Raw genomic sequence first — 25,057 nt, 5'->3', positions numbered from 1 at the left:
AGGTGTCGGCCCCGTCGGGGGCGACACCACATCTATTTGCACTTGTTCTGCCTCCACGTATCCTTCCTCATCAAACATGTCGACACAGGCGTACCGACACGCCGCACACATACAGGGAACGCTCTGACTGAGGACAGGACCCCACAAAGGCTTTTGGGGAGACAGAGAGAGAGTATGCCAGCACACACCCCAGCGCTATATAACCCAGGGATTACACTGTACCTTAGTGTTTACCAAGTAGCTGCTGTTTTTATATATCTCTGCGCCTAAATTTATGTGCCCCCCCCTCTCTTTTTTACCCTCTATTGCACCTGTATACTGCAGGGGAGAGCTTGGGGAGCGTCTCTTCAGCGGAGCTGTGAAGAGAAAATGGCGCTGGTGTGCTGAGGAAGAAGGCCCCGCCCCCTCAGCGGCGGGCTTCTGTCCCGCTTCTCATGTGTAAAAATGGCGTGGGCTCGCACATATATACAGTGCCTGACTGTATATATGTATACTTTTGCCATCAGGTATCTTAATTGCTGCCCAGGGCTCCCCCCCCCCCCCCCCCCCCCTGCGCCCTGCACCCTACAGTGACCGGAGTGTGTGGGTGTGCTGCGGGAGCAATGGTGCACAGCTGCAGTGCTGTGCGCTACCTTAAGTGAAGACAGGAGTCTTCTGCCGCCGATTTCGGTCTTCTTGCTTCTGCTGCTTCTGTACTTCTGGCTCTGTGAGGGGGACGGCGGCGCGGCTCCGGGAACGGACGATCAAGGTTAGGTACCTGTGTTCGATCCCTCTGGAGCTAATGGTGTCCAGTAGCCTAAGAAGCGCAACTTAGCTGCAATGAGTAGGTTTGCTTCTCTCCCCTCAGTCCCACGTAGCAGAGAGTCTGTTGCCAGCAGAAACTCTCTGAAAATAAAAAACCTGACAAAATACTTTCTTTATTATCTAGCAAGCTCAGGAGAGCCCACTAGGAGCACTCAGCTCTGGCCGGGCACAGATTCTAACTGAGGTCTAGAGGAGGGGCATAGAGGGAGGAGCCAGTGCACACCAGATATTACTGAATCTTTCTTTAGAGTGCCCAGTCTCCTGCGGAGCCCGTCTATTCCCCATGGTCCTTACGGAGTCCCCAGCATCCACTAGGACGTTAGAGAAAAGTAAATATTGTTGGGTGTGTTGGGAAAATTCCCCCCATAGGTTTCATGTATTGTCCCTAAGGGTGTCAAACTGCTTCTAGATAAATTAGCTGGTGCCACTAAGAAAACAACTCTCCAGTGGATTGAATCCACAACCCCTACCCTCGCTTTTTCTCTGGCATCCATAAGGGATACTGGGGTTTACTTAATACGATGGGGTATAGAAGGGGTCCAAAGGAGCTGGTGCACTTTAAATTTCTTCAACTAGGTGTGCTGGCTCCTCTCCTCTATGCTCCCTCCCACAGGTAGTTTAGAAAAAAATGCCCTCAGGAGAAGGATGCACACTCTGGGAGCTCCAGAGGATTTGTCTTCAGTTTCTTTTAATCTTTATTTTCTCATACCTCCTAGAGGATGCTGGGGTCACGTTCAGAACCATGGGGTATAGACGGGATCCGCAGGAGACATGGGCACTTTAAGACTTTCAAAGGGTGTGAACTGGCTCCTCCCTCTATTCCCCTCCTCCAGACTCAAGTTTTAGAATTGTGCCCAGAGAGACTGGACACACTACAGGGGAGCTCTACTGAGTTTCTCTGAAAAGACTTATGTTAGGTTTTTTATTTTCATGGAGGCTGCTGGCAACAGTCTCCCTGCTTCGTGGGACTTAGGGGAGAGAAGTTATGACCTACTTCTAGTGAGTTCAAGGGCTCTGCTTCTGGCTACCGGATACCATTAGCTCCTGAGGGGGGTGATCGTGATGCTCACTCCCGCAGCCTGCCGTCACCCCCTTACAGAGCCAGAAGTCAGAAGACAGGTGAGTAGCAGAAGAACAGAAGACTTCTCTTCAGTGACTGCTTTTCTGAGGTACTGCGCAACGGAAGGCGCTGGGGGGGGGGGGGGGGGGGCACCCTGGGCAGTATAAATCCTCACACAAAGGCTGGCAATAAAGTGGACATTAGTGCCTGGGCACTGTCCTTACCCCGCCAGCGAAATTATTTATGAGCGGGACAGAAGCGCGCCATTACGGTGGCGGGGCTTATTCCTTGCCTCACCAGCACACTGCTCAGCGCCATTTTTTCTTCTCAGGGAGACGCTGGTCCTTCCTTCACTGCTGAAATGTTCAGGGTGCAAAACGGGAAGGCGCAGCAATATGGGTGCTTATGTATGTGTGTGTATATGTATGTGTATATATATGTGTGTATATATATATATATATATATATATATATATATATATATATATATATATATATATATATATATATATTTTATATTATATTTCTCTGACGTCCTAGTGGATGCTGGGAACTCCGTAAGGACCATGGGGAATAGCGGCTCCGCAGGAGACTGGGCACAACTAAAGAAAGCTTTAGGACTACCTGGTGTGCACTGGCTCCTCCCACTATGACCCTCCTCCAGACCTCAGTTAGAATCTTGTGCCCGGCTGAGCTGGATGTACACTAGGGGCTCTCCTGAGCTCCTAGAAAAGAAAGTATATTTTAGGTTTTTTATTTTCAGTGAGATCTGCTGGCAACAGACTCACTGCTACGAGGGACTAAGGGGAGAAGAAGCGAACCTACCTGACTGGAGATAGTTTGGGCTTCTTAGGCTACTGGACACCATTAGCTCCAGAGGGATCGAACACAGGACCCGACCTCGATCGTTCGGTCCCGGAGCCGCGCCGCCGTCCCCCTTACAGAGCCAGAAGCAAGAAGCGGTCCTGGAAATCGGCGGCAGAAGACTTCGGTCTTCACCAAGGTAGCGCACAGCATTGCAGCTGTGCGCCATTGCTCCTCATGCACACCTCACACTCCGGTCACTGACGGGTGCAGGGCGCTGGGGGGGGGGCGCCCTGAGCAGCAATATTAAACACCTTGGCTGGCAAATCTACACAATGTATAGTCATATAGTCTATATATGTGTAAAATACCCCTGCCAGAATCCATAAAAAAAGCGGGAGAAAAGTCAGCCGAAAAAGGGGCGGGGCTATCTCCAGCACACTGGCGCCATTTTTTCTTCACAGTGCAGCTGGAAGACAGCTCCCCAGGCTCTCCCCTGTAGTTTTCAGGCTCAAAGGGTTAAAAAGAGAGGGGGGGCACTAAATTTAGGCGCAATATTGTGTATACAAGCAGCTATTGGGAAAAATCACAGTTATAGTGTTAATCCCTGCATTATATAGCGCTCTGGTGTGTGCTGGCATACTCTCTCTCTGTCTCCCCAAAAGACTTTGTGGGGTCCTGTCCTCAGTCAGAGCATTCCCTGTGTGTGTGCGGTGTGTCGGTACGGCTGTGTCGACATGTTTGAGGAGGATATGTGGAGGCGGAGCAGAGGCCTATAAATGTGATGTCGCCCCCTGTGGGGCCGACACCAGAGTGGATGGATAAGTGGAAGGTATTAACCGACAGTGTCTACTCCTTATGTAAAAGGCTGGATGACGTAACAGCTATGGGACAGCCGGCTTCTCAGCCCGCGCCTGCCCAGGCGTCTCAAAGGCCATCAGGGGCTCAAAAACGCCCGCTACCTCAGATGGCAGATACAGATGTCGACACGGAGTCTGACTCCAGTGTCGACGAGGTTGAGACATATACACAATCCACTAGGAACATCCGTTGCATGATCTCGGCAATGAAAAATGTGTTACACATTTCTGACATTAACCCATAGTACCACAAAAAAAAAAAAAAAGGGGGGTTTTATGTTTGGGGAGAAAAAGCAGGCAGTGTTTTGTTCCCCCATCAGATGAGTGAATGAAGCGTGGGTTCCCCCGATAAGAAACTGGTAATTTCTAAAAAGTTACTGATGACGTACCCTTTCCCGCCAGAGGATAGGTCACGTGGGGAGATATTCCCTAGGGTGGATAAGGCGCTCGCACGTTTGTCAAAAAAGGTGGCACTGCCGTCTTAGGATACGGCCACTTTGAAGGAGCCTGCTGATAAAAAGCAGGAGGCTATCCTGAAGTCTGTATATACACACTCAGGTACTATACTGAGACCTGCAATTGCCTCAGCATGGAGAGTGCTGCTGCAGCGTGGTCTGATACCCTGTCAGATAATATTGATACCCTAGACAGGGATACTATTTTGCTAACCATAGAGCATATTAAAGACGTCGTCTTATATATGAGGGATGCACAGAGGGATATTTGCCGGCTGGCATCCAAAATTAATGCAATGTCCATTTTGCCAGGAGGGTATTAGGGACCTGGCAGTGGACAGGTGATGCTGGCTTTAAAAGGCACATGGAGATTCTGCCTTATGAAGGTGAGGAATTGTTTGAGGATGGTCTCTGGGACCTCGTATCCACAGCAACAGCTGGGAAGAAATTTTTTTTACCTCAGGTTTCATCACAGCCTAAGAAAGCCCCGTATTATCAGATACAGTCCTTTCGGCTTCAGAAAAGCGAGCGGGTCAAAGGCGCTTCCTTTCTGCACAGAGACAAGGGAAGAGGGAAAAAGCTGCACCAGACAGCCAGTTCCCAGGATCAAAAATCTTCCCCCGCTTCATCTGAGTCCACCGCATGACGCTGGGGCTCCACAGGTGGAGCCAGGTGCGGTGGGGGCGCGTCTCGGGAACTTCAGCGACCAGTGGGCTCGCTCACAGGTGGATCCCTGGGTTCTGCAAGTGGTATCACAGGGATACAAGCTGGAGTTCGAGGCGACTCCCCCTCGCTGTTACCTCAAATCAGCCTTGCCTGCTGCCCTCGAGGGGTGGTAGTACTGGCGGCAATTCACAAGCTGTACTTCCAGCAGGTGATAATCAAGGTACCCCTCCTTCAACAGGGACGGGGTTACTATTCCACTATGTTTGTGGTACCGAAACCAGACGGTTCGGTGAGACCCATTCTAAAATTGAAATCCTTGAACATTTATATACGAAGGTTCAAGTTCAAAATGGAATCGCTCAGGGCGGTTATTGCAAGCCTGGACGAAGGGGATTACATGGTATCACTGGACATCAAGGATGCTTACCTGCATGTTCCCATTTACCCTCCTCACCAGGAGTACCTCAAAATTGTGGTACAGGACTGTCATTACCAATTCCAGACGATGCCGTTGGTCTGTCCCCGGCACCGAGGGTGTTTACCAAGGTAATGGCCGAAATGATGATACTCCTTCGAAAAAAGGGAGTTATAATTATCCCACACTTGGACGATCTCCTTATAAAGGCGAGGTCCAGGGAGCAGTTGTACGTCGGAATAGCACTATCTCGGGAAGTGCTACAACAGCACGGCTGTATTCTGAATAGTCCAAAGTCGCAGCTGGTTCCTACGACGCGTCTACTGTTCCTGGGGATGGTTCTGGACACGGAACAGAAAAAAGTGTTTCTCCCGGAGGAGAAGGCCAAGGAGTTGTCATCTCTAGTCAGAAACCTCCTAAAACCAAAACAGGTGTCGGTGCACCACTGCATGCGAGTCCTGGGAAAGATGGTGGCTTCTTACGAAGCAATTCCATTCGGAAGGTTCCATGCAAGGATCTTTCAGTGGGATCTGTTGGACAAGTGGTCCGGATCGCATCTTCAGATGCATCGGCTGATAACCCTGTCTCCAAGGGCCAGGGTGTCGCTGCTGTGGTGGCTGCAGAGTGCTCATCTTCTAGAGGGCCGCAGATTCGGCATACAGGACTGGATCCTGGTGACCACGGATGCCAGCCTTCGAGGTTGGGGGGCAGTCACACAGGGAAGAAACTTCCAGGGACAATGGTCGAGTCAGGAGACTTCCCTACACATAAATATTCTGGAACTAAGGGCCATTTACAATGCCCTAAGTCAGGCAAGACCCCTGCTTCAACACCAGCCGGTGCTGCTCCAGTCAGACAACATCACGGCGGTCGCCCATGTAAACCGACAGGGCGGCACAAGAAGCAGGATGGCGATAGCAGAAGCCACAAGGGGAAAATCATGTGTTAGCACTGTCAGCAGTGTTCATTCCCGGAGTGGACAACTGGGAAGCAGACTTTCTCAGCAGACACGACCTCCGCCCGGGAGAGTGGGGACTTCATCCAGAAGTCTTCCAAATGGTTGTACACCGGTGGGAAAGGCCACAGGTGGACATGATGGCGTCCCGCCTCAACAAAAAGCTAAAAAGATATTGCGCCAGGTCAAGGGACCCTCAGGCGATAGCTGTGGACGCTTTAGTTCCCCCCTCTTCCTCTCATGCCCAAGGTACTGAGGATAATAATAATAAGAGTAAGAACTATAATCATTGTTCCGGATTGGCCAAGAAGAGCTTGGTACCCAGAACTTCAAGAAATGATATCAGAGGAACCATGGCCTCTGCCGCTCAGACGGGACCTGCTGCAGCAGGGACCCTGTCTGTTCCAAGACTTACCGCGACTGCGTTTGACGGCATGGCGGTTGAACGCCGGATCCTGAAGGAAAAGGGCATTCCGGAGGATGTCATCCCTACGCTGATTAAAGCTAGGAAGGAGGTGACCGCAAACCATTATCACAGCATATGGCGTAAATATGTTGCGTGGTGTGAGGCCAGAAGGGCCCCAACGGAGGAATTTCAGCTGGGTCGATTTCTGCACTTCCTACAGTCAGGGGTGACTATGGGCCTAAAATTAGGTTCCATTAAGGTCCAGATTTCGGCTCTGTCGATTTTCTTCCAAAAAGAACTGGCTTCACTGCCTGAAGTTCAGACGTTTGTTAAAGGAGTGCTGCATATTCAGCCCCCTTTTGTGCCTCCAGTGGCACCTTGGGATCTCAACGTGGTGTTTGATTTCCTTAAGTCACATTGGTTTGAGCCACTTAAAACCGTGGAACTAAAATATCTCACGTGGAAAGTGGTCATGCTGTTGGCCTTGGCTTCGGCCAGGCGTGTGTCAGAATTGGCGGCTTTGTCATGTAAAAGCCCTTATCTGATTTTCCATATGGATAGGGCGGAATTGAGGACTCGTCCCCAATTTCTTCTTAAGGTGGTATCAGTGTTTCATTTGAACCAACCTATTGTGGTGCCTGCGGCTACTCGGGACTTGGAGGATTCCAAGTTGCTGGACGTAGTCAGGGCCCTGAAAATCTATGTTTCCAGGACGGCTGGAGTCAGGAAAACTGACTCGCTATTTATCCTGTATGCGCCCAACAAGCTGGGTGCTCCTGCTTCAAAGCAGTCTATTGCTCGCTGGATCTGTAGTACGATTCAACTTGCACATTCTGCGGCTGGACTGCCGCATCCTAAATCTGTAAAAGCCCATTCCACGAGGAAAGTGGGCTCTTCTTGGGCGGCTGCCCGAGGGGTCTCTGCTTTACAACTTTGCCGAGCTGCTACTTGGTCGGGTTCAAACACATTTGCTAAATTCTACAAGTTTGATACCCTGGCTGAGGAGGACCTTGAGTTTGCTCATTCGGTGCTGCAGAATCATCCGCACTCTCCCGCCCGTTTGGGAGCTTTGGTATAATCCCCATGGTCCTTACGGAGTCCCCAGCATCCACTAGGACGTCAGAGAAAATAAGAATTTACTCACCGGTAATTCTATTTCTCGTAGTGGATGCTGGGCGCCCATCCCAAGTGCGGATTGTCTGCAATACTTGTATATAGTTATTGCCTAACTAAAGGGTTATTGTTTGGAGCCATCTGTTTGAGAGGCTCAGTTGTTATTCATACTGTTCACTGGGTATAGTATCACGAGTTGTACGGTGTGGCTGGTATGAGTCTTACCCGGGATTCCAAATCCTTTCCTTATTGTGTCAGCTCTTCCGGGCACAGTTTCCTAACTGAGGTCTGGAGGAGGGGCATAGAGGGAGGAGCCAGTGCACACCAGGTAGTCCTAAATCTTTCTTGGTTGTGCCCAGTCTCCTGCGGAGCTGCTATTCCCCATGGTCCTTACGGAGTCCCCAGCATCCACTACGGACTACGAGAAATAGAATTACCGGTGAGTAAATTCTTATTTTTTACTGTGATATAAATATATTCAGCCTGCAGATTCCTAAGTCTGGCAGGCTGGTGTGTGGCGTCCTCCTCTCACTCTAGGTCTCCATCTCACACGCAGTAAGTGCAGGCTTGTTATTGTACTTGTCTGTATGTGTGTGTTACTGTAATTATGGTCAAACACGCATTAAGCAAGGTTTGTCACACCAGATTCTCCCCTTCTACCACTGGTTCCCTATTGTGTGACCAATGCAGTCAGTCTTCCCAAGTTAGTGTGGTGACTGGGGGGGAAGGGTCAGGAGCCACCCTGGCTCGGTGCCATAAAGACTATGATGGCAGACATGTCATCTCAACTCAATGCTAATAAACAGATAACACAACAACTGCAACAGTCTGTTGCAGACCTGGCTGCTAAGGCTGATGAAAGACAGCCTCCCCTCCGTAATTCAGGGCCACTTAAACGTGGGCTGCCTGCTCTACTCTCAGACTCTGATGAGGATATTCAGGAGAAGGGGGAGGAATTGGAACGTGATATAGATTTCAATTCTACACAGGATATTGAGCCCCTCATTGCTATCAGGGATGTATTAAAAATCCCTTTGGAGGACGTTGCTGCACTGCAGTCATTCTTCCTAGTGCAGAAAAAGATCAGTATCTCCTTCCCTGATTCTCCGGAACTAGATGAGGTTTTTAAACAAGCCTGGAAAAATCCTGATAAAATGTATCGGGTTACAAGGAGGTTTTTACGCTCTTTCCCATTTACACCGGAAGGTAGGAATCATTGGGAAGAACCCCCAGCCGTAGATGTTTCAGTCTCCCGCCTCTCTAAAAAGGTGGTATTGCCGGCCCCTGGGTCCTTTCAGCTCAAGGACCCTGGGGATAGGAAAATAGAAATTACACTGAAGTCTATTTACACAGCAGCTGGCATGTCACAAAGACCTGTGATAGCAGGTTGCTGGATGTCTCATGCCATCCATATTTGGGCGACTCAAATTCAGGAGGGCCTCTCGGGGGATATGCCCCTGGTCACTACGGTGACCCTCCTCAAACACATTCAAGACACTGCATGTGTGCTGTGTGACTCTCTCAAGGAGATGGGCACTATTAATGCTAGAACTACTACCATGGCAGTGTCGGCGCGCATAGCTTTGTGACTGCGTCAGTGGATTGCGGATGCGAATTCCAAGCGCAGTGTGGAGTCTCTCCCTTTTCTCAGGGGAGTGGCTCTTCGGGGTTGAGTTAGATACATAGATTTCTAAGGTTACTGCAGGGAAATCCATGTTTCTCTCCTCGGGGGACCCGCCGGCTAGGCATTCCTATCCGAAGCAGTCTAACCAGTCCTTTCGGACTACCAGATTCAGATCAAGAGCCAGAGGTGCCTCCAATGCGGGACGAGACACCGGAGTTTAGACAACAAATCCAGTTGCTGCTGTTTCCCAGGAACCAAGCACCAGTTCAGCTTCCACAAAAGCCTCAGCATGACTGTGCCTCCCCACCCCGAGGGGATCTTGAGGTGTGAGCTCGTCTGCGTCACTTCAGACGCATCTGGGATGGCTCCTGCCAGGATACCTGGGTAAGGGAACTTATTTCCCAGGGCTACAAGCTGGAGTTCGACAGCACTCCTCCCCAACGATTTTTCAAATCAGGCTTACCAGCTTTGGAGGATACACTGGTTATGCTGCAACAGGCTATCCTAAAGTTGGTCCAGTCCCAGGTCATTGTTCCAGTTCCACTGCTACAACAGGGAAAGGGTTACTACTCCAACCTGTCTGTGGTACCGAAACCGGACGGTTCGGTAAGGCCCATTCTGAATTTAACATCCTTGAATCCTTACCTCAAAGTTTTCAAGTTCTAGATGGAATCCTTGAGAGCAGTGATTGCGAGCCTGTAGGAACGGGAGTTCATGGTCTCTGGATATAAAGGACGCTTATCTGCATACTCCAGTTTGGCTCTGCTGAACAATCACTACCAGTTCCAGGCGCTACCCTTCGGCCTGTCCACAGTTCCGAGGGTATTCACCAAGGTGATGGCGGAGATGATGTTCCGGGTCCAGGGGGTCAATATTGTCTCTTGTCTGGATGATCTCTTGATAAAGGAAAGATCCAGGGAACTTTTATTGCTTCATATAGAGCGCACTATCCATCTTCTGTCACACCATGGGTGGATCCTCAATTTACAGAAATCCCCCTTGGAGCCAACTCAGCGGCTCCTGTTCCTGGGAATGTGGTTGATTACTGTGGCCCTGAAAGTGTTCCTCCCAGAGGTCAAAGCAAGAACACTTCAGGAGATGGTGCGACTATTCCTACGGCCTCCTCTGATTTCCAAGGGGAACAGTTCCAGGGCAGGTGGTCAACCCACGAAGCCCTTCTTCCAATCAACATTCTAGAACTTCGGGCGATCTACAATGCTCTGCTTCAGGCCTCTCCTCTGCTCAGGGATCGGGCGATCCAAGTTCAGTCGGACATCGCCACGGCAGTGGCTTACATAAATCGACAAGGAGGGACAAAAAGCAGAGCCTGCATGCGAGAGGTGTCAAAAATTCTCCTGGGCAGAATGATATGCAAGAGCAATGTCCGCGATCTTCACTCCGGAGGGGAACAACTGGGAAGTGGACTTCCTCAGTTGCCACAATCTCCACCCGGGAAAGTGGGGTCTCCACCACCTGGTGTTTCAACAGATCATTTACTTGTGGGGCTGCCCACAGATAGACAAGAAGCTTCCCTGGTGTTGCTCAAGAACCAGGGACCTTCAAGCGAGGGCAGTAGACGCGCTGACGTCTCCTTGGCCTTATTGGTTGGTCTACCGGTTTCCTCCGATTCTGTTCAGCTGTTGCTGTTTTGTTCCAGCCGTTGCTGGTTATTTTGTGCTATGGTGTGCTGGTGTGTGAATCTCTCCACTTGTTATGGTCCTTCTCACAAGTATGTCCTTTATCCTTTGGGCACTATTTTTACTTATAACTGCCTGTGGGAGGGGGCATAGAGGGGAGGAGCCAGCACACCCAGTTGAAGAAATTTAAAGTGCACGTGCTCCTTTGGACCCCTTCTATACCCCATCGTATTACGTAAACCCCAGTATTTCTTATGGACTACGAGAAAGGGATTTACCGGTAGGTATTTAAAATCCCGTTTTTTGTGCCTAGAGTGTCCTACTTATTTACTGGGATGTGGTTACCATGCTAACTGTTGGGATCCCGGTGCACAAGATACCGGCACTGGAATCCCGTCACATGGCAGAACACAGATGCTGTAATCCCAACCCTTATTAACCATGGACTGGTTGGCTGCGTCCATAAATAAAGAAGGATTAGCTGAAAAATTCTGCTCTTTTGGCTTCCTTATGTACAGACTTTGGCCCTAGAGATGAAACAAGTACTCAAACGCAATTTCCAATTGACATCCTGGTATAACTTGGCTCTTCTGGATTGATGTGCACTTTTTTAAACACAGATGCCAACCCCTAGCAAGCTTTTACCTATTTTCCTGATTATACTTTGGCATTTTTGTTTTTATTGATTTTATACTACACTTTGTTCTATTAAGGTGTTTTTCAGTGCTGTAACGCCGGAATTTCCTTGCAAGGAGTCTTGTTTATTATGTTACCTATTTCGCTGTTGCATATTTATTGTCTTTGTATGCCGCCTTTAGTCAATAAAAATGATTAAAAAGCAGAAAAGGTAATATTGTACACATACAAAGACTTTACACTACCACCTATTGGCCATGTCATCATAAAATGTTACAATATTTAAAAATACCTATTCTGTTAAAAAAAAAAAAAAAAAAAGCTACATTTGAACACTTTATTTTTAGAGAGACTTTTTTTTCATCTTAAATGCTGCTTATTGGCAGGTGCAAAATTTTGACTGGGACGTGACAACTGTCATACCGTAATCCAGGTATCCTAAGGCGAGCACTGGGAGGAAAGAAACTTCCTCTGGGGCATGGCCTTCTGTCCTCCCAGAGCTCGCTTTAGGACACCTGTATTACAGTTTGACAGGTGTACCACCCCAATAAAGCTCCCCGTTTGCATATTTTAAATATCACCAGCCCGTCTGTAACAATTGTCTTGTTCTTGCAGAGCATGTACTCCAGAGTCCCTGAATGCCAGGTCACCACCTACTATTATGTGGGTTTTGCATACCTTATGATGCGAAGGTATCAGGATGCAATTCGTGTCTTTGCCAACATCTTGCTATATATCCAGAGAACTAAGAGTATGTTTCAGAGGACAACTTACAAGTATGAAATGGTAATTACCTACTGTTATTTATCCTTCACCATGTATCACTTTGTTCTGTCATCTGGAACACTAATCCTCATTTGTCCCTTTGTAGATTAATAAACAGAATGAGCAGATGCATGGGCTGCTAGCCATTGCCCTCACCATGTACCCTATGCGTATAGATGAGAGTATTCACACTCAGCTGAGAGAGAAATACGGGGACAAGATGCTGCGTATGCAGAAAGGGTGAGTGCTTTTCAGGATTCATGTCCTTTTCTGATTCCTTTTTGACACAGTTAAAATTTACAGTATTTGAGTATTGCTTTTATTTCACATGCTTTAGATTTATTACCATCATTATATAAGTTATATCCTTACTTGTAGTCTTAATCTGGCATACAGGGTTTCTTACTTAGTGTGCTGCATTAAAACATTAGTACAGTTGAAATACAGTCCCCAAAACACACAGATGGTAGTATTTGAGATTAGGTTAATTTTTTGGGCGTGTCTGGGACATGTCAGTTAAATGATGTCTGTAATGCCTCATGAGGAGGGAAAAAAGTTACTTATATATAAAACTTTATAATAACACTCATCCCAAGTGGATAGTCCCATTTGCTTAATTTTAGTAAATTTCAATCTCTACTGATTAACCAGGTGGAAAGTGTTCTAGACCTAATGCACCAAGTTTATATATTGCTGTAGTAAAATTCTTATCTCTTCGCATTTATTCATGTAGCATGAGGAGACCTGAAATCCTCAGAGTGGAAAGAAATATGGATGGGTGGGGTTGGTTTCCAAAGATGTTTGATTTTGTGTTGCCATGATGGCTTAAAATGTAGTATCAAATGACGCTTCAGGCCTGTTTTGACTGCACAGATTGGAGGGTTTTTTAAACTTCTGCTACCGACCTGGACGACCTGGCTGATGTAGTGACATCCTACATCCGCTTCTGCGAGGACATGTGTGTGCCAACAAAAACAGTCCGCACCTTCAATAACAACAAGCCTTGTTCAACTCCCAGCTCAGGAAGCTTCATCGGGCCAAGGAGGAGGCACACAGCAGCGGGGACAGGGCCCTGTACAAACAGGCCTGGAAGTCCCTGGCACGCGAAATCAGGCTGGCTAAAAACAGATTCTCCAACAAGCTGACTAACAGCCTTTCTCTATCGTCCTAGTGGATGCTGGGGTTCCTGAAAGGACCATGGGGAATAGCGGCTCCGCAGGAGACGGGGCACAAAAAGTAAAGCTTTAGGATCAGGTGGTGTGCACTGGCTCCTCCCCCTATGACCCTCCTCCAAGCCTCAGTTAGATTTTTGTGCCCGGCCGAGAAGGGTGCAATCTAGGTGGCTCTCCTAAAGAGCTGCTTAGAAAAGTTTAGCTTAGGTTTTTTATTTTACAGTGAGTCCTGCTGGCAACAGGATCACTGCAACGAGGGACTTAGGGGAGAAGAAGTGAACTCACCTGCGTGCAGGATGGATTGGCTTCTTTGGCTACTGGACATTAGCTCCAGAGGGACGATCACAGGTACAGCCTGGATGGTCACCGGAGCCTCGCCGCCGGCCCCCTTGCAGATGCTGAAACGAGAAGAGGTCCAGAATCGGCGGCAGAAGACTCCTCAGTCTTCTTAAGGTAGCGCACAGCACTGCAGCTGTGCGCCATTTCCTCTCAGCACACTTCACACGGCAGTCACTGAGGGTGCAGGGCGCTGGGAGGGGGGCGCCCTGGGAGGCAAATGAAAACCTTTTTTGGCTAAAAATACCTCACATATAGCCTCCGGGGGCTATATGGAGATATTTAACCCCTGCCAGAATCCATTAAAGAGCGGGAGACGAGCCCGCCGAAAAAGGGGCGGGGCCTATCTCCTCAGCACACAGCGCCATTTTCCCTCACAGAAAGGCTGGAGGGAAGGCTCCCAGGCTCTCCCCTGCACTGCACTACAGAAACAGGGTTAAAACAGAGAGGGGGGGCACTAATTTGGCGTTAGAAATATATAAAAGATGCTATAAGGGAAAACACTTATATAAGGTTGTCCCTATATAATTATAGCGTTTTTGGTGTGTGCTGGCAAACTCTCCCTCTGTCTCTCCAAAGGGCTAGTGGGTCCTGTCCTCTATCAGAGCATTCCCTGTGTGTGTGCTGTGTGTCGGTACGTGTGTGTCGACATGTATGAGGACGATGTTGGTGAGGAGGCGGAGCAATTGCCTGTAATGGTGATGTCACTCTCTAGGGAGTCGACACCGGAATGGATGGCTTATTTAGGGAATCACGTGATAATGTCAACACGCTGCAAGGTCGGTTGACGACATGAGACGGCCGACAAACAATTAGTACCGGTCCAGACGTCTCAGAAACACCGTCGGGGGTTTTAAAACGCCCGTTTACTTTAGTCGGTCGACACAGACACAGACACGGACACTGAATCCAGTGTCGACGGTGAATAAACAAACGTATTCCTTATTAGGGCCACACGTTAAGGGCAATGAAGGAGGTGTTACATATTTCTGATACTACAAGTACCACAAAAGAGGGTATTATGTGGGATGTGAAAAAACTACCGTAGTTTTTCCTGAATCAGATAAATTAAATGAAGTGTGTGATGATGCGTGGGTTCCCCCCGATAGAAAATATGGGCGGTATACCCTTTCCCGCCAGAAGTTAGGGCTCGTTGGGAAACACCCCTTAGGGTGGATAAGGCGCTCACACGCTTATCAGAACAAGTGGCGGTACCGTATATAGATAGGGCCGTCCTCAAGGAGCCAGCTGACAGGAGGCTGGAAAATATCATAAAAAGTATATACACACATACTGGTGTTATACTGCGACCAGCGATCGCCTCAGCCTGGATGTGCAGAGCTGGGGTGGCTTGGTCGGATTCCCTGACTAAAAATATTGATACTCTTGACAGGGACAGTATTTTATTGACTATAGAGCATTTAAAGGATGCATTTTCTATATATGCGAGATGCACAGAGGGATATTTGCACTCTGGCATCAAGAGTAAGTGCGATGTCCATATCTGCCAGAAGATGTTTATGGACACGACAGTGGTCAGGTGATGCAGATTCCAAACGGCACAAAGGTGTATTGCCGTATAAAGGAAGAGGAGTTATTTGGGGTCGGTCCATCGGACCTGGTGGCCACGGCAACTGCTGGAAAATCCACCGTTTTTACCCTAAGTCACATCTCTGCAGAAAAAGACACCGTCTTTTCAGCCTCAGTCCTTTCGTCCCTATAAGAGTCATATCTGCCCAGGGATAGAGGAAAGGGAAGAAGACTGCAGCAGGCAGCCCATTCCCAGGAACAGAAGCGTTCCACCGCTTCTGCCAAGCTCTCAGCATGACGCTGGGACCGTACAGGACCCCTGGATCCTACATGTATCCCAGGGGTACAGATTGGAATGTCGAGACGTTTCCCCTTCGCAGGCTCCTGAAGTCTGGTTTACCAATGTCTCCCTCCGACAAGGAGGCAGTATGGGAAACAATTCACAAGCTGTATTCCCAGCAGGTGATAATCAAATTACCCCTCCTACAACAAGAAAAGGGGTATTATTCCACATTATATTGTGGTACTGAAGCCAGAAGGCTAGGTGAGACCTATTCTAAATCTAAAAAAATTTGAACACTTACAAAGGTTCAAATCAAGATGGAGTCACTCAGAGCAGTGATAACGAACCAGGAAGAAGGGGACTATATAGTGTCTCGAGACATCAGGGATGCTTACCTCCATGTCCAAAATTTGCCCTTCTCACTTAAGGGTACCTGAGGTTCGTGGTACAGAACTGTCACTATCAGTTTCAGACGCTGCCGTTTGGATTGTCCACGGCACCCCGGGTCTTTACCAAGGTAATGGCCGAAATGATGATTCTTCTTCGAAGAAAAGGCGTCTTAATTATCCCTTACTTGGACGATCTCCTGATAAGGGCAAAGTCCAGGGAACAGTTGGAGGTCGGAGTAGCACTATCTCGGATACTGCTACAACAGCACGGGTGGATTCTAAATATTCCAAAATCGCAGCTGATCCCGACGACAAGTCTGCTGTGCCTAGGGATGATTCTGGACACAGTCCAGAAAATGGTGTTTCTCCCGGAAGAGAAAGCCAGGGAGTTATCCGAGCTAGTCAGGAACCTCCTAAAATCAGTGCATCATTGCACAAGGGTCCTGGTAAAGATGGTGACTTCCTACGAAGCAATTCCATTCGGCAGATTTCACGCAAGAATTTTTCAGTGGGATCTGCTGGACAAATGGTCCGGATCGCATCTTCAGATGCATCAGCGGATAACCCTATATCCAAGGACAAGGGTGTCTCTCCTGTGGTGGTTACAGAGTGCTCATCTTCTAGAGGGCCGCAGATTCGGCATTCAGGATTGGATGCTGGTGACCACGGAGGCCAGCCCGAGAGGCTGGGGAGCAGTCACACAAGGAAAAAATTTCCAGGGAGTGTGATCAAGTCTGGAGACTTTTCTCCACATAAATATACTGGAGCTAAGGGTAAATTTATAATACTCTAAGCTTAGCAAGACCTCTGCTTCAAGGTCAGCCGGTATTGATCCAGTGGGAAAAACATCACGGCAGTCGCCCACGTAAATAGACAGGGCGGCACAAGAAGCAGGAGGGCAATGGCAAAAACTGCAAGGACTTTTCGCTGGGCGGAAAATCATGTGATAGCACTGTCAGCAGTGTTTCATTCCGGGAATGGAAACTGGGAAGCAGACTTCCTCAGCAGGCACGACCTCCACCCGGCAGAGTGGAAACTTCATCGGGAAGTTTTCCACATGATTGTAAACCGTTGGGAAATACCAAAGGTGGACATGATGGCGTCCCGTCTGAACAAAAAACGGGACAGGTATTGCGCCACGTTAAGAGACCCTCAGGCAATAGCTGTGGACGTTCTGGTAACACCATGGATGTACCAGTCGGTGTATGTGTTCCATCCTCTGCTTCTCATACCTAAGGTACTGAGACTTATAAGACGTAGAGGAGTAAGAACTATACTCATGGCTCCGGATTGGCCAAGAAGGACTTGGTACCCGGAACTTCAAGAGATGCTCACAGAGGACTTATGGCCTCTGCCGCTAAGAAGGGACTTGTTTCAGCAAGTACCATGTCTGTTCCAAGACTTACCGCAGCTGCGTTTGACGGCATGGTGGTGGAACGCCGGATCCTAAGGGAAAAAGGCATTCCGGAAGAGGTCATTCCTACCCTGGTCAAAGCCAGAAAGGAGGTGACCGCACAACATTATCACCACATGTGGCAAAAATATGTTGCGTGGTGTGAGGCCAGAAAGGCCCCACGAAGAAATTTCAACTGTCGATTCCTGCATTTCCTGCAAACAGGAGTGTCTATGGGCCTCAAATTGGGGTCCATTAAGGTTCAAATTTCGGCCCTGTCGATTTTCTTCCAGAAAGAAGTGGCTTCAGTTCCTGAAGTCCAGAAGTTTGTCAAGGGAGTATTGCATATACAACCCCCTTTTGTGCCTCCAGTGGCACTGTGGGATCTCAACGTAGTTCTGGGATTCCTCAAATCACATTGGTTTAAAACCAGTCAAATCTGTGGATTTGAAGCATCTCACATGAAAAGTGACCATGCTCTTGGCCCTGGCCTGGACCAGGCGAGTGTCAAATTGGTGTTTTTTTTTCTCAAAAAAGCCCATATCTGGTTGTCCATTTGGACAGGGCAGAGCTGTGGACTCGTCCCCAGTTCTCTCCCTAAGGTGGTGTCAGTGTTTCACCTGAACCAGCTTATTTTGGTGCCTTGCGCCTACTAGGGACTTGGATGACTCCAGGTTGCTAGATGTTGTCAGGGCCCTGTAAATATAGGTTCCAGGACGGCTGGAGTCAGGAAAACTGACTTGCTGTTATCCTGTATGCACCCAACAAACTGGGTGCTCTTGCTTCTAAGCAGACTATTGCTAGTTGGATGTGTAATACAATTCAGCTTGCACATTCTGTGGCAGGCCTGCCACAGCCAAAATATGTAAATGCCCATTCCACAAGGAAGGTGGGCTTATCTTGGGCGGCTGCCCGAGGGGTCTCGGCTTTACAACTTTGCCGAGCGGCTATTTAGTCAGGGGCAAACACGTTGGTAAAATCCTACAAATTTGATACCCTGGCTAAGGAGGACCTGGAGTTCTCTCATTCGGTGCTGCAGAGTCATCCGCACTCTCCCGCCCGTTTGGGAGCTTTGGTATTATCCCCATGGTCCTTTCAGGAACCCCAGCATCCACTAGGACGATAGAGAAAATAAGAATTTACTTACCGATAATTCTGTTTCTCGGAGTCCGTAGTGGATGCTGGGCGCCCATCCCAAGTGCGGATTATCTGCAATACTTGTACATAGTTACAAAAATCGGGTTATTATTGTTGTGAGCCATCTTTTCAGAGGCTCCGCTGTTATCATACTGTTAACTGGGTTCAGATCACAGGTTGTACAGTGTGATTGGTGTGGCTGGTATGAGTCTTACCCGGGATTCAAAATCCTTCCTTATTGTGTACGCTCGTCCGGGCACAGTATCCTAACTGAGGCTTGGAGGAGGGTCATAGGGGGAGGAGCCAGTGCACACCACCTGATCCTAAAGCTTTACTTTTTGTGCCCTGTCTCCTGCGGAGCCGCTATTCCCCATGGTCCTTTCAGGAACCCCAGCATCCACTACGGACTCCGAGAAATAGAATTATCGGTAAGTAAATTCTTATTTTCGGCAACGATCCCACGTCAATTTGGAGAGGTATGCAAGCCATAACCAGTTAGAAGTAAATCCCAAAACCTGCCGTCATGCACCAGGAACTGACAGACGAGCTAAACAACTTTTACTGCAGATTTGAGAAGGAGGCCCCCTGTCCCAGTCCTACCCCTGTCCCAGTCGAAGATGACCACCCGCTCCCCTAACCTGGTTTCCACTCCCAGGCACCTCAGGTGGATCAGAAAGAGGTAGAAGGAGTGTTCAGAAGCATCAAACCTAGGAAAGCCACAGGCCTGGACGGAGTATCGCCATCTGCCCTAAAGAACTGTGCTGTTCAGCTCGCCCCCATCTTCTCAAAGATCTTCAACACCTCACTGGAGTAGTGCAAGGTTTCCTCCTGCTTTAAATGTTCAACAATCATCCCGATTCCAAAGAGCGCAGCTGCAAAAGACTTAAACGACTACAGGCTGATCGCACTAACATCTATGGCAATGAAAATGTTTTAACGGCTGGTGCTGAACCACCAGAGAGAAGCGACTGACACCCACCTGGACCCCTTGCAGTTCGCATACCAAGCGAACAGGAGTGTTGAGGACGCAGTTAACTTGGAGCTGCACTACATCTTACAACATATAGACTGACTGTACTCTTATGCGAGGGTCCAATTTGTTGACTTCAGTTCGGCATTCAACACAATCGTCCCCAGTATCCTGCAAGCCAAACTCCTCTCCTTAGGGGTCCCAGAATCAATATGCTTCTGGATCATCGACTTCCTGACAGCAAGGAAACAGGTGGTGAAAGCCGGGTCATTCACTTCTAGTGGGCGCACGATCAGCATGGGGGCCCCTCAAGGATGTGTCCTCTCCCCCCCTGCTCTTCTCTCTATATACCAACGACTGCACCTTGGGTGAGCAATCTGTAAAATTTGCACACGACACCAGTCATCGGCTTAATCAAGGACAAAGACTAATCTGCATACAGACGCGAAGCGGAACGGTTAATGCAGTGGAGTGGCAGGAACAACTTTGACCTAATTCCCCCTAAGAACAGTTGAGATGGTGATGTACTTCAGAAGGAAACGCAATGCCATGCAACCACTCGTAATAGCAGACGGTGTGGTTTCGTGGGTCGCGTCCTTCAAATTCCTAGGGTCAAAAACTTCCCGCAACTTCAAATGCGGACCCAACATAAGCACTGTCATAAAGAAGGCCCAGCAGCAGATGTTCTTTCTGAGGCAACTCAGGAAATTCAACATCCCGCAGAAACTGCTGCTCATCTTCTACACAGCGATCATAGAATCGGTCCTATGTTCCTCAATCAGTCTGGTATGGAGCTGCCAATGAGAGTGACAGACGGAGGCTGCAAAGAGTGATGAGGACAGCTGAAAAGATTGTTGGGGCTGACTTCCCTCCCGTCCAGGAATTATACCAGTCGAGGGTCAGGAAGCGAGCGGAGAAAATCGTGGAAGATATGCAGCACCCAGGTCATAAACTGTTTTGAACCGCTTCCATCAGGCAGACGCTACAAGTCCATTCCCGCGAAGTCGACCAGGTCCATTAAAAGTTTCTTCCCACTAGCTGTCCACTAGCTGAACAATATATAAAAAGTCAATATAATATGTCTAATATATCGAGTCTATCGTACAGTTGCAATGTGCAGTATGAACTCGTGTGTAATGTTTTGTAAGTTTTTCCCTCTTGTGCTATGTATTCCCCCTTCAAGTGATTTTTTTTTTTTTTTTAATTCAGTATTTCTTTATTGATTGGTTTTTTTTCCTGATTTAACACAAACATACAAACAAAAAACAGAACGTCAGCACAACATAGGAAAAATAAAAATAAGTCACGTAAAATTACAGCATAGTAGGTCAAGCATGGATCTGCTAAGGCAAAGAGGCAGCATGTTCAGATAGTCATCAGAAAATCAGTAAGCCACAGTCTATCAATGACATGAATATGAACATAACAAAAAGTAAACATAGTTAAGGTGTAGATATGAGTCATCTCCAGGACAACTCCAACATAAACACAATCTCCCAAAATCTGGTATTAACAGCACACAACCCTCCTCCCATCACAACATTCCCATTCCATAGATGGACGTATTCCATGTATCCCACTTTCCAAAGTAGGCATCCAATGTGCCCCGAGATGTGAACATCACCCTTTCATGACCAGAGACCTCATTAACCAAAGCCCTCCAGTGGGAAATATTAGGCGGCTCAGGGGAGAACCATTTCCTGGCTATCAGCACCTTTGCCAAGTTAGTTAAACATAAAACATAGTGGTATAGAACCAGGGAGTGCGTCTCCTCAATATCTAGCCCAAACAGATATAGTCTAGGATCCAACATAGGGAGAGAGGGTTCTGTGAGGGTAATGTCATTCCAAACTGCAATCCAGAACGGAACCAACCTCTGGCAAGACCAAAGTAAATGCCAGAAATCATCCCACCCCCCCTACACCGCACTTCGGACAACAAGAATCAGACCGGAGGCATAACTGGAGTGCGATACACTCTATGGAGGATATCAAAGTAGACCTGCCGGTATCTAACACACGGGGTAGTATATTAGATGGAACCCAGGATTTGTGTCCAGTGTTCATCAGAGAGGGCACCAAGATCACTCTCCCATTTAAGTTTCAATGGGTCAAATAAATGTTAATTAACATGTACATTCAAGGCGGCATAAATCGTAGATATACATCCCCTGGGGCCCAGCGTAAGAAGCAGTTTTTTGACTGGAGACACTGAAACTACTAGAGGGGTTGCACCAAATTGCGCCTGCAGTGCATGACGCAGCTGGAGATAACGGAAGAAGGCAGAGTTAGCAACAGCAGTGTCACTATGTATCTGTTCAAATGATTTAAGTGTACCATTGTCATAGAGCTGAGCAACCGTTGCAACTCCCACCCTCAACCATAAATTATCTGGGGACAAGGGAAGCAGCTCTTTGAAAGAAGCATTAAACCACAAGGGTGTATCTACATCAATGCCGTGCCAGTCAAAAAAGGTGTGTGCCAGATTCCATAGCAATTGAGCCTGTCTGAGAATAGGAGGAAGGCCAGAGAGAATAGTGCCAGAAAGCAGAAATTGAAGCAAGGAGAAGGGGGACTCCACCCACTCGGCATAGAACCCCAACAGTGTATCTCCACCTGTACCCAGAAGCCATCTAGAAGGGCGAACCAGTTGAGAGGCCAGGTAATATAATCGCACATTGGAGAGGCCCAGTCCTCCATCCAATTTGGACTTAAGGCTTTCATGGCAACCCTAGGTGCTCTGCCACCCCAGATAAAAGAGGATATAACACTGTCAATGGATGAAAAAATCTTCTTGGGTATATATACAGGAGAATGTTGCAATAAGTATAGATACCTGGGTTGGATAGACATTTTAAACAAATTAATACGGCCCATGACAGTGAGAGGAAGTTTCTTCCACAGATGGGCTTTCTTCTTAAAATCGTGTCACAGGCTCCACATTCAGTGCAACATAATCCTGAGGACGGGGGGATATCCAAACTCCTAAATATTTAAACCGGAGAGTCCTTTGCAGGGGACAGGAAGAGTCCGCCACAGCAGGTAGAACACCAGATATGGGGTAAATACTGGACTTACTCCAGTTTATTTGTAAACTAGAATAAGTTCCAAAGTGAGTAACTATCCGAAGCATGGAGAGTAATTAGCTCTCAGAGTCATTAAGAAATAAAAGCATGTCATCAGCATAAAGTGCGATAACATCATCATGGTCCCCAATCTTAATTCCCTCAATGTCTGTAGACGTACGTATGCAACTGGCCAATGCTTCAATGGCGAGGGCAAACAAGGCCGGGGAGAGCGGGCAACCCTGCCTCGTACCCCTCTCCAGCGGAAAAGGTCGTAACCCATGACCATTGACTGAGACTCGAGCAGCCGGGGAAGAATACAGCAACTGGACCCATCGTACAAATTTAGGACCAAATGCAAATTTATGAAGTACTTCCCACAAATATACCCACTCCACCGAGTCGAAGGTCTTTGCAGCATCCAAGGACACCACCGCCGCCTCCAGCCCATTACGGTCCCCCCTCTGCAAATGGCAGAAGAGTCTACGAAGATTCTGTATTGTAGACTTCCCCGGCATAAAGCCCGTCTGGTCGCTGTGGACAATAGATGTAATCACAGTATTTAGACGGACAGCTAAAACTTTAGCCAAAATCTTAACGTCTGTGGAAAGCAAAGAAATAGGACGATACGAGTCCGGGGTGGTGGGGTCTTGACCCGGCTTAAGAATTACAATGATAATGGCTTCAGACATTGAGGGAGGGTGAGAACCCAACTTAAACAGGGTATTGAACAACTCAACTAAATAGGGGATATAAAATTCTTTGAACTTTTTATACAATTCAATGTGTATGCTGTCACAACCAGGGGCCTTATTATTGGGGAACGATGCTATGGCAGCGTCCACTTCCTCAGTAGTAAACGGGGAGTCCATAAAAGCAATAGATTCTGCGGACAGTCGTGGCAAATGTATATGGGAGAGGTAATCTCACAGCTGGTCCGCGGTATAGGACACCTTAGAAGTGTATAATGAGGAGTAGTAGGTAAAGAATACGTCATTAATATCAGGGCATGAGTATTTTAGTGCACCCCGAGAGTCACAAATCTGTTGGACAGAAATGCCGCCCCTCTCCTCCTTTGAAAGAAAGGCAAGATAACTGCCCCCCACCTCAGCCTGTGAGTAAAGAGAATATTTGGAAAATAGCAGTCTGTGTTTGGATTTATCAAACAAAAACATCGTCCATTCCCGTCGGGCCAACTCCCAACGGGCATACAAGGAGGGAGATTTAATCAAAAGGTAATCGGCTTCTAATTGGCAACAGGTCTGTTCAAGACGGGATTCCTCCTCCCTACTAGATCGCTTAATGGCTGCCACCTTTTTAATAAGGGAACCACGGACAGAAGCTTTAAATGCATCATGTTAGTAGGGGTAGGACAGGAGGCATTAAAATCCTGAAAATCCCGCCATTCAGCAAGCATGTCTGCTCCATCACCCATCAATGACAGCCAGTACGGGTTGAGTTTCCAGAATTTAACACCCTGAGGAGACAAAGGATCCAATAACAACAAAACAGGGGAATGATCAGAGATCCCCTTAGGCAAGTATGTTATTTCAAAACTTGTTATTTCTTCGCAAACGGCCTTCAATATCTGATAGTTTGGTTTTAACAGCAGCCATCTGGGAGGAAAGATCAGCGACATTATCTTTAAGTGGTGTGGTTATATCCTCAAGATCAGACACACGTTGTTCCACACCACCCACACGTTCACGCAACTTCTGCATGTCATGACGAATAAGCAAAATATCAGCCTAAACTTGACCAATCCTGTCCGTCACCCTCAGTTTGGACGTAGTGATGGCCTGCAGAATTTGTTGAGTAGATTGCATAACATCAGCAGGGGATGCACCCTGAGTGGGCGGGGGGGGCCGGCACTTGAGAATTTCTAGCAAATCTTTCTAAGCGCGCCGCAGCAGCGGCAGCATTACCACTTTTTCCCATAGCAATGCCGGCAGGAATCGCCAATATAGCAGAGGGATATTAAAGATGCACAAAAAGAACGGCATGGTCACACACAGTGAAGTCTGCAGTATAGTAGGTGAGACAGAGGCTCAATAGAGAAAACACATGCTCACAAAAAGTATTCCAGGGCAGGACACAATGCGTGCAGGATACAGTTAATAGTAAAAGGGATTACTACAGCCTCTCAGTGAGATGGGAATAGCAGTCTCCGTCCAGGACTTAAAGTACTTTCACATGCAACAGGAGAGACAAGCAGATGACCCCCACAGTGCCATCACCAACTAGTAAATGAGCCCCTGTGCTAGAGAAGGGGATGCACACAGTACTTTCAAACAGGAGAGGATGTACACAGGGTGGGAGGTGCTCCGGCAGGCAGGGCTCACCTCTCCAAAATGGCGCCGGCGGGAGCAGAATGGCAGGGCCCCACAGAGCCCAATTCTGAGCGCCAGCAGCCACACCAAGTCCCCACAGACGGAGGCAGGGGCACAGGAGACTCCGGGGACCAGCACAGTGCCAGCGTCAGCGCTCCTTCACGGGTCACGTGAGCGGAGGGGAACCGGAGCAGAGACAAGCTGCATACGCCGCTGAAGAGGCCAGATCCCGGAGTCCACAGCCGCAGGTAACC

At 48.2% G+C, this 25,057-nt stretch overlaps 1 protein-coding gene across 2 annotated transcripts in view; it reads left to right on the top strand.

Annotated features, from left to right (window-relative positions):
* Positions 1 to 25,057, top strand: part of EIF3L (eukaryotic translation initiation factor 3 subunit L) — a 47,800-nt gene that overhangs the window by 18,504 nt on the left and 4,239 nt on the right. For both annotated transcript variants that reach the window (XM_063940567.1, XM_063940568.1), the window contains 2 exons: positions 12,050 to 12,220; positions 12,306 to 12,439. In XM_063940567.1, the coding sequence (XP_063796637.1) occupies positions 12,050 to 12,220; positions 12,306 to 12,439 (305 nt within the window). The remainder of the gene's footprint in view (positions 1 to 12,049; positions 12,221 to 12,305; positions 12,440 to 25,057) is intronic.

The sequence above is a fragment of the Pseudophryne corroboree genome, chromosome 9, assembly GCF_028390025.1.
Source record: "Pseudophryne corroboree isolate aPseCor3 chromosome 9, aPseCor3.hap2, whole genome shotgun sequence".
In the NCBI taxonomy this organism is placed as follows: Eukaryota; Metazoa; Chordata; class Amphibia; order Anura; family Myobatrachidae; genus Pseudophryne; species Pseudophryne corroboree.
This window is presented reverse-complemented; position numbering and strand designations above follow the sequence as displayed.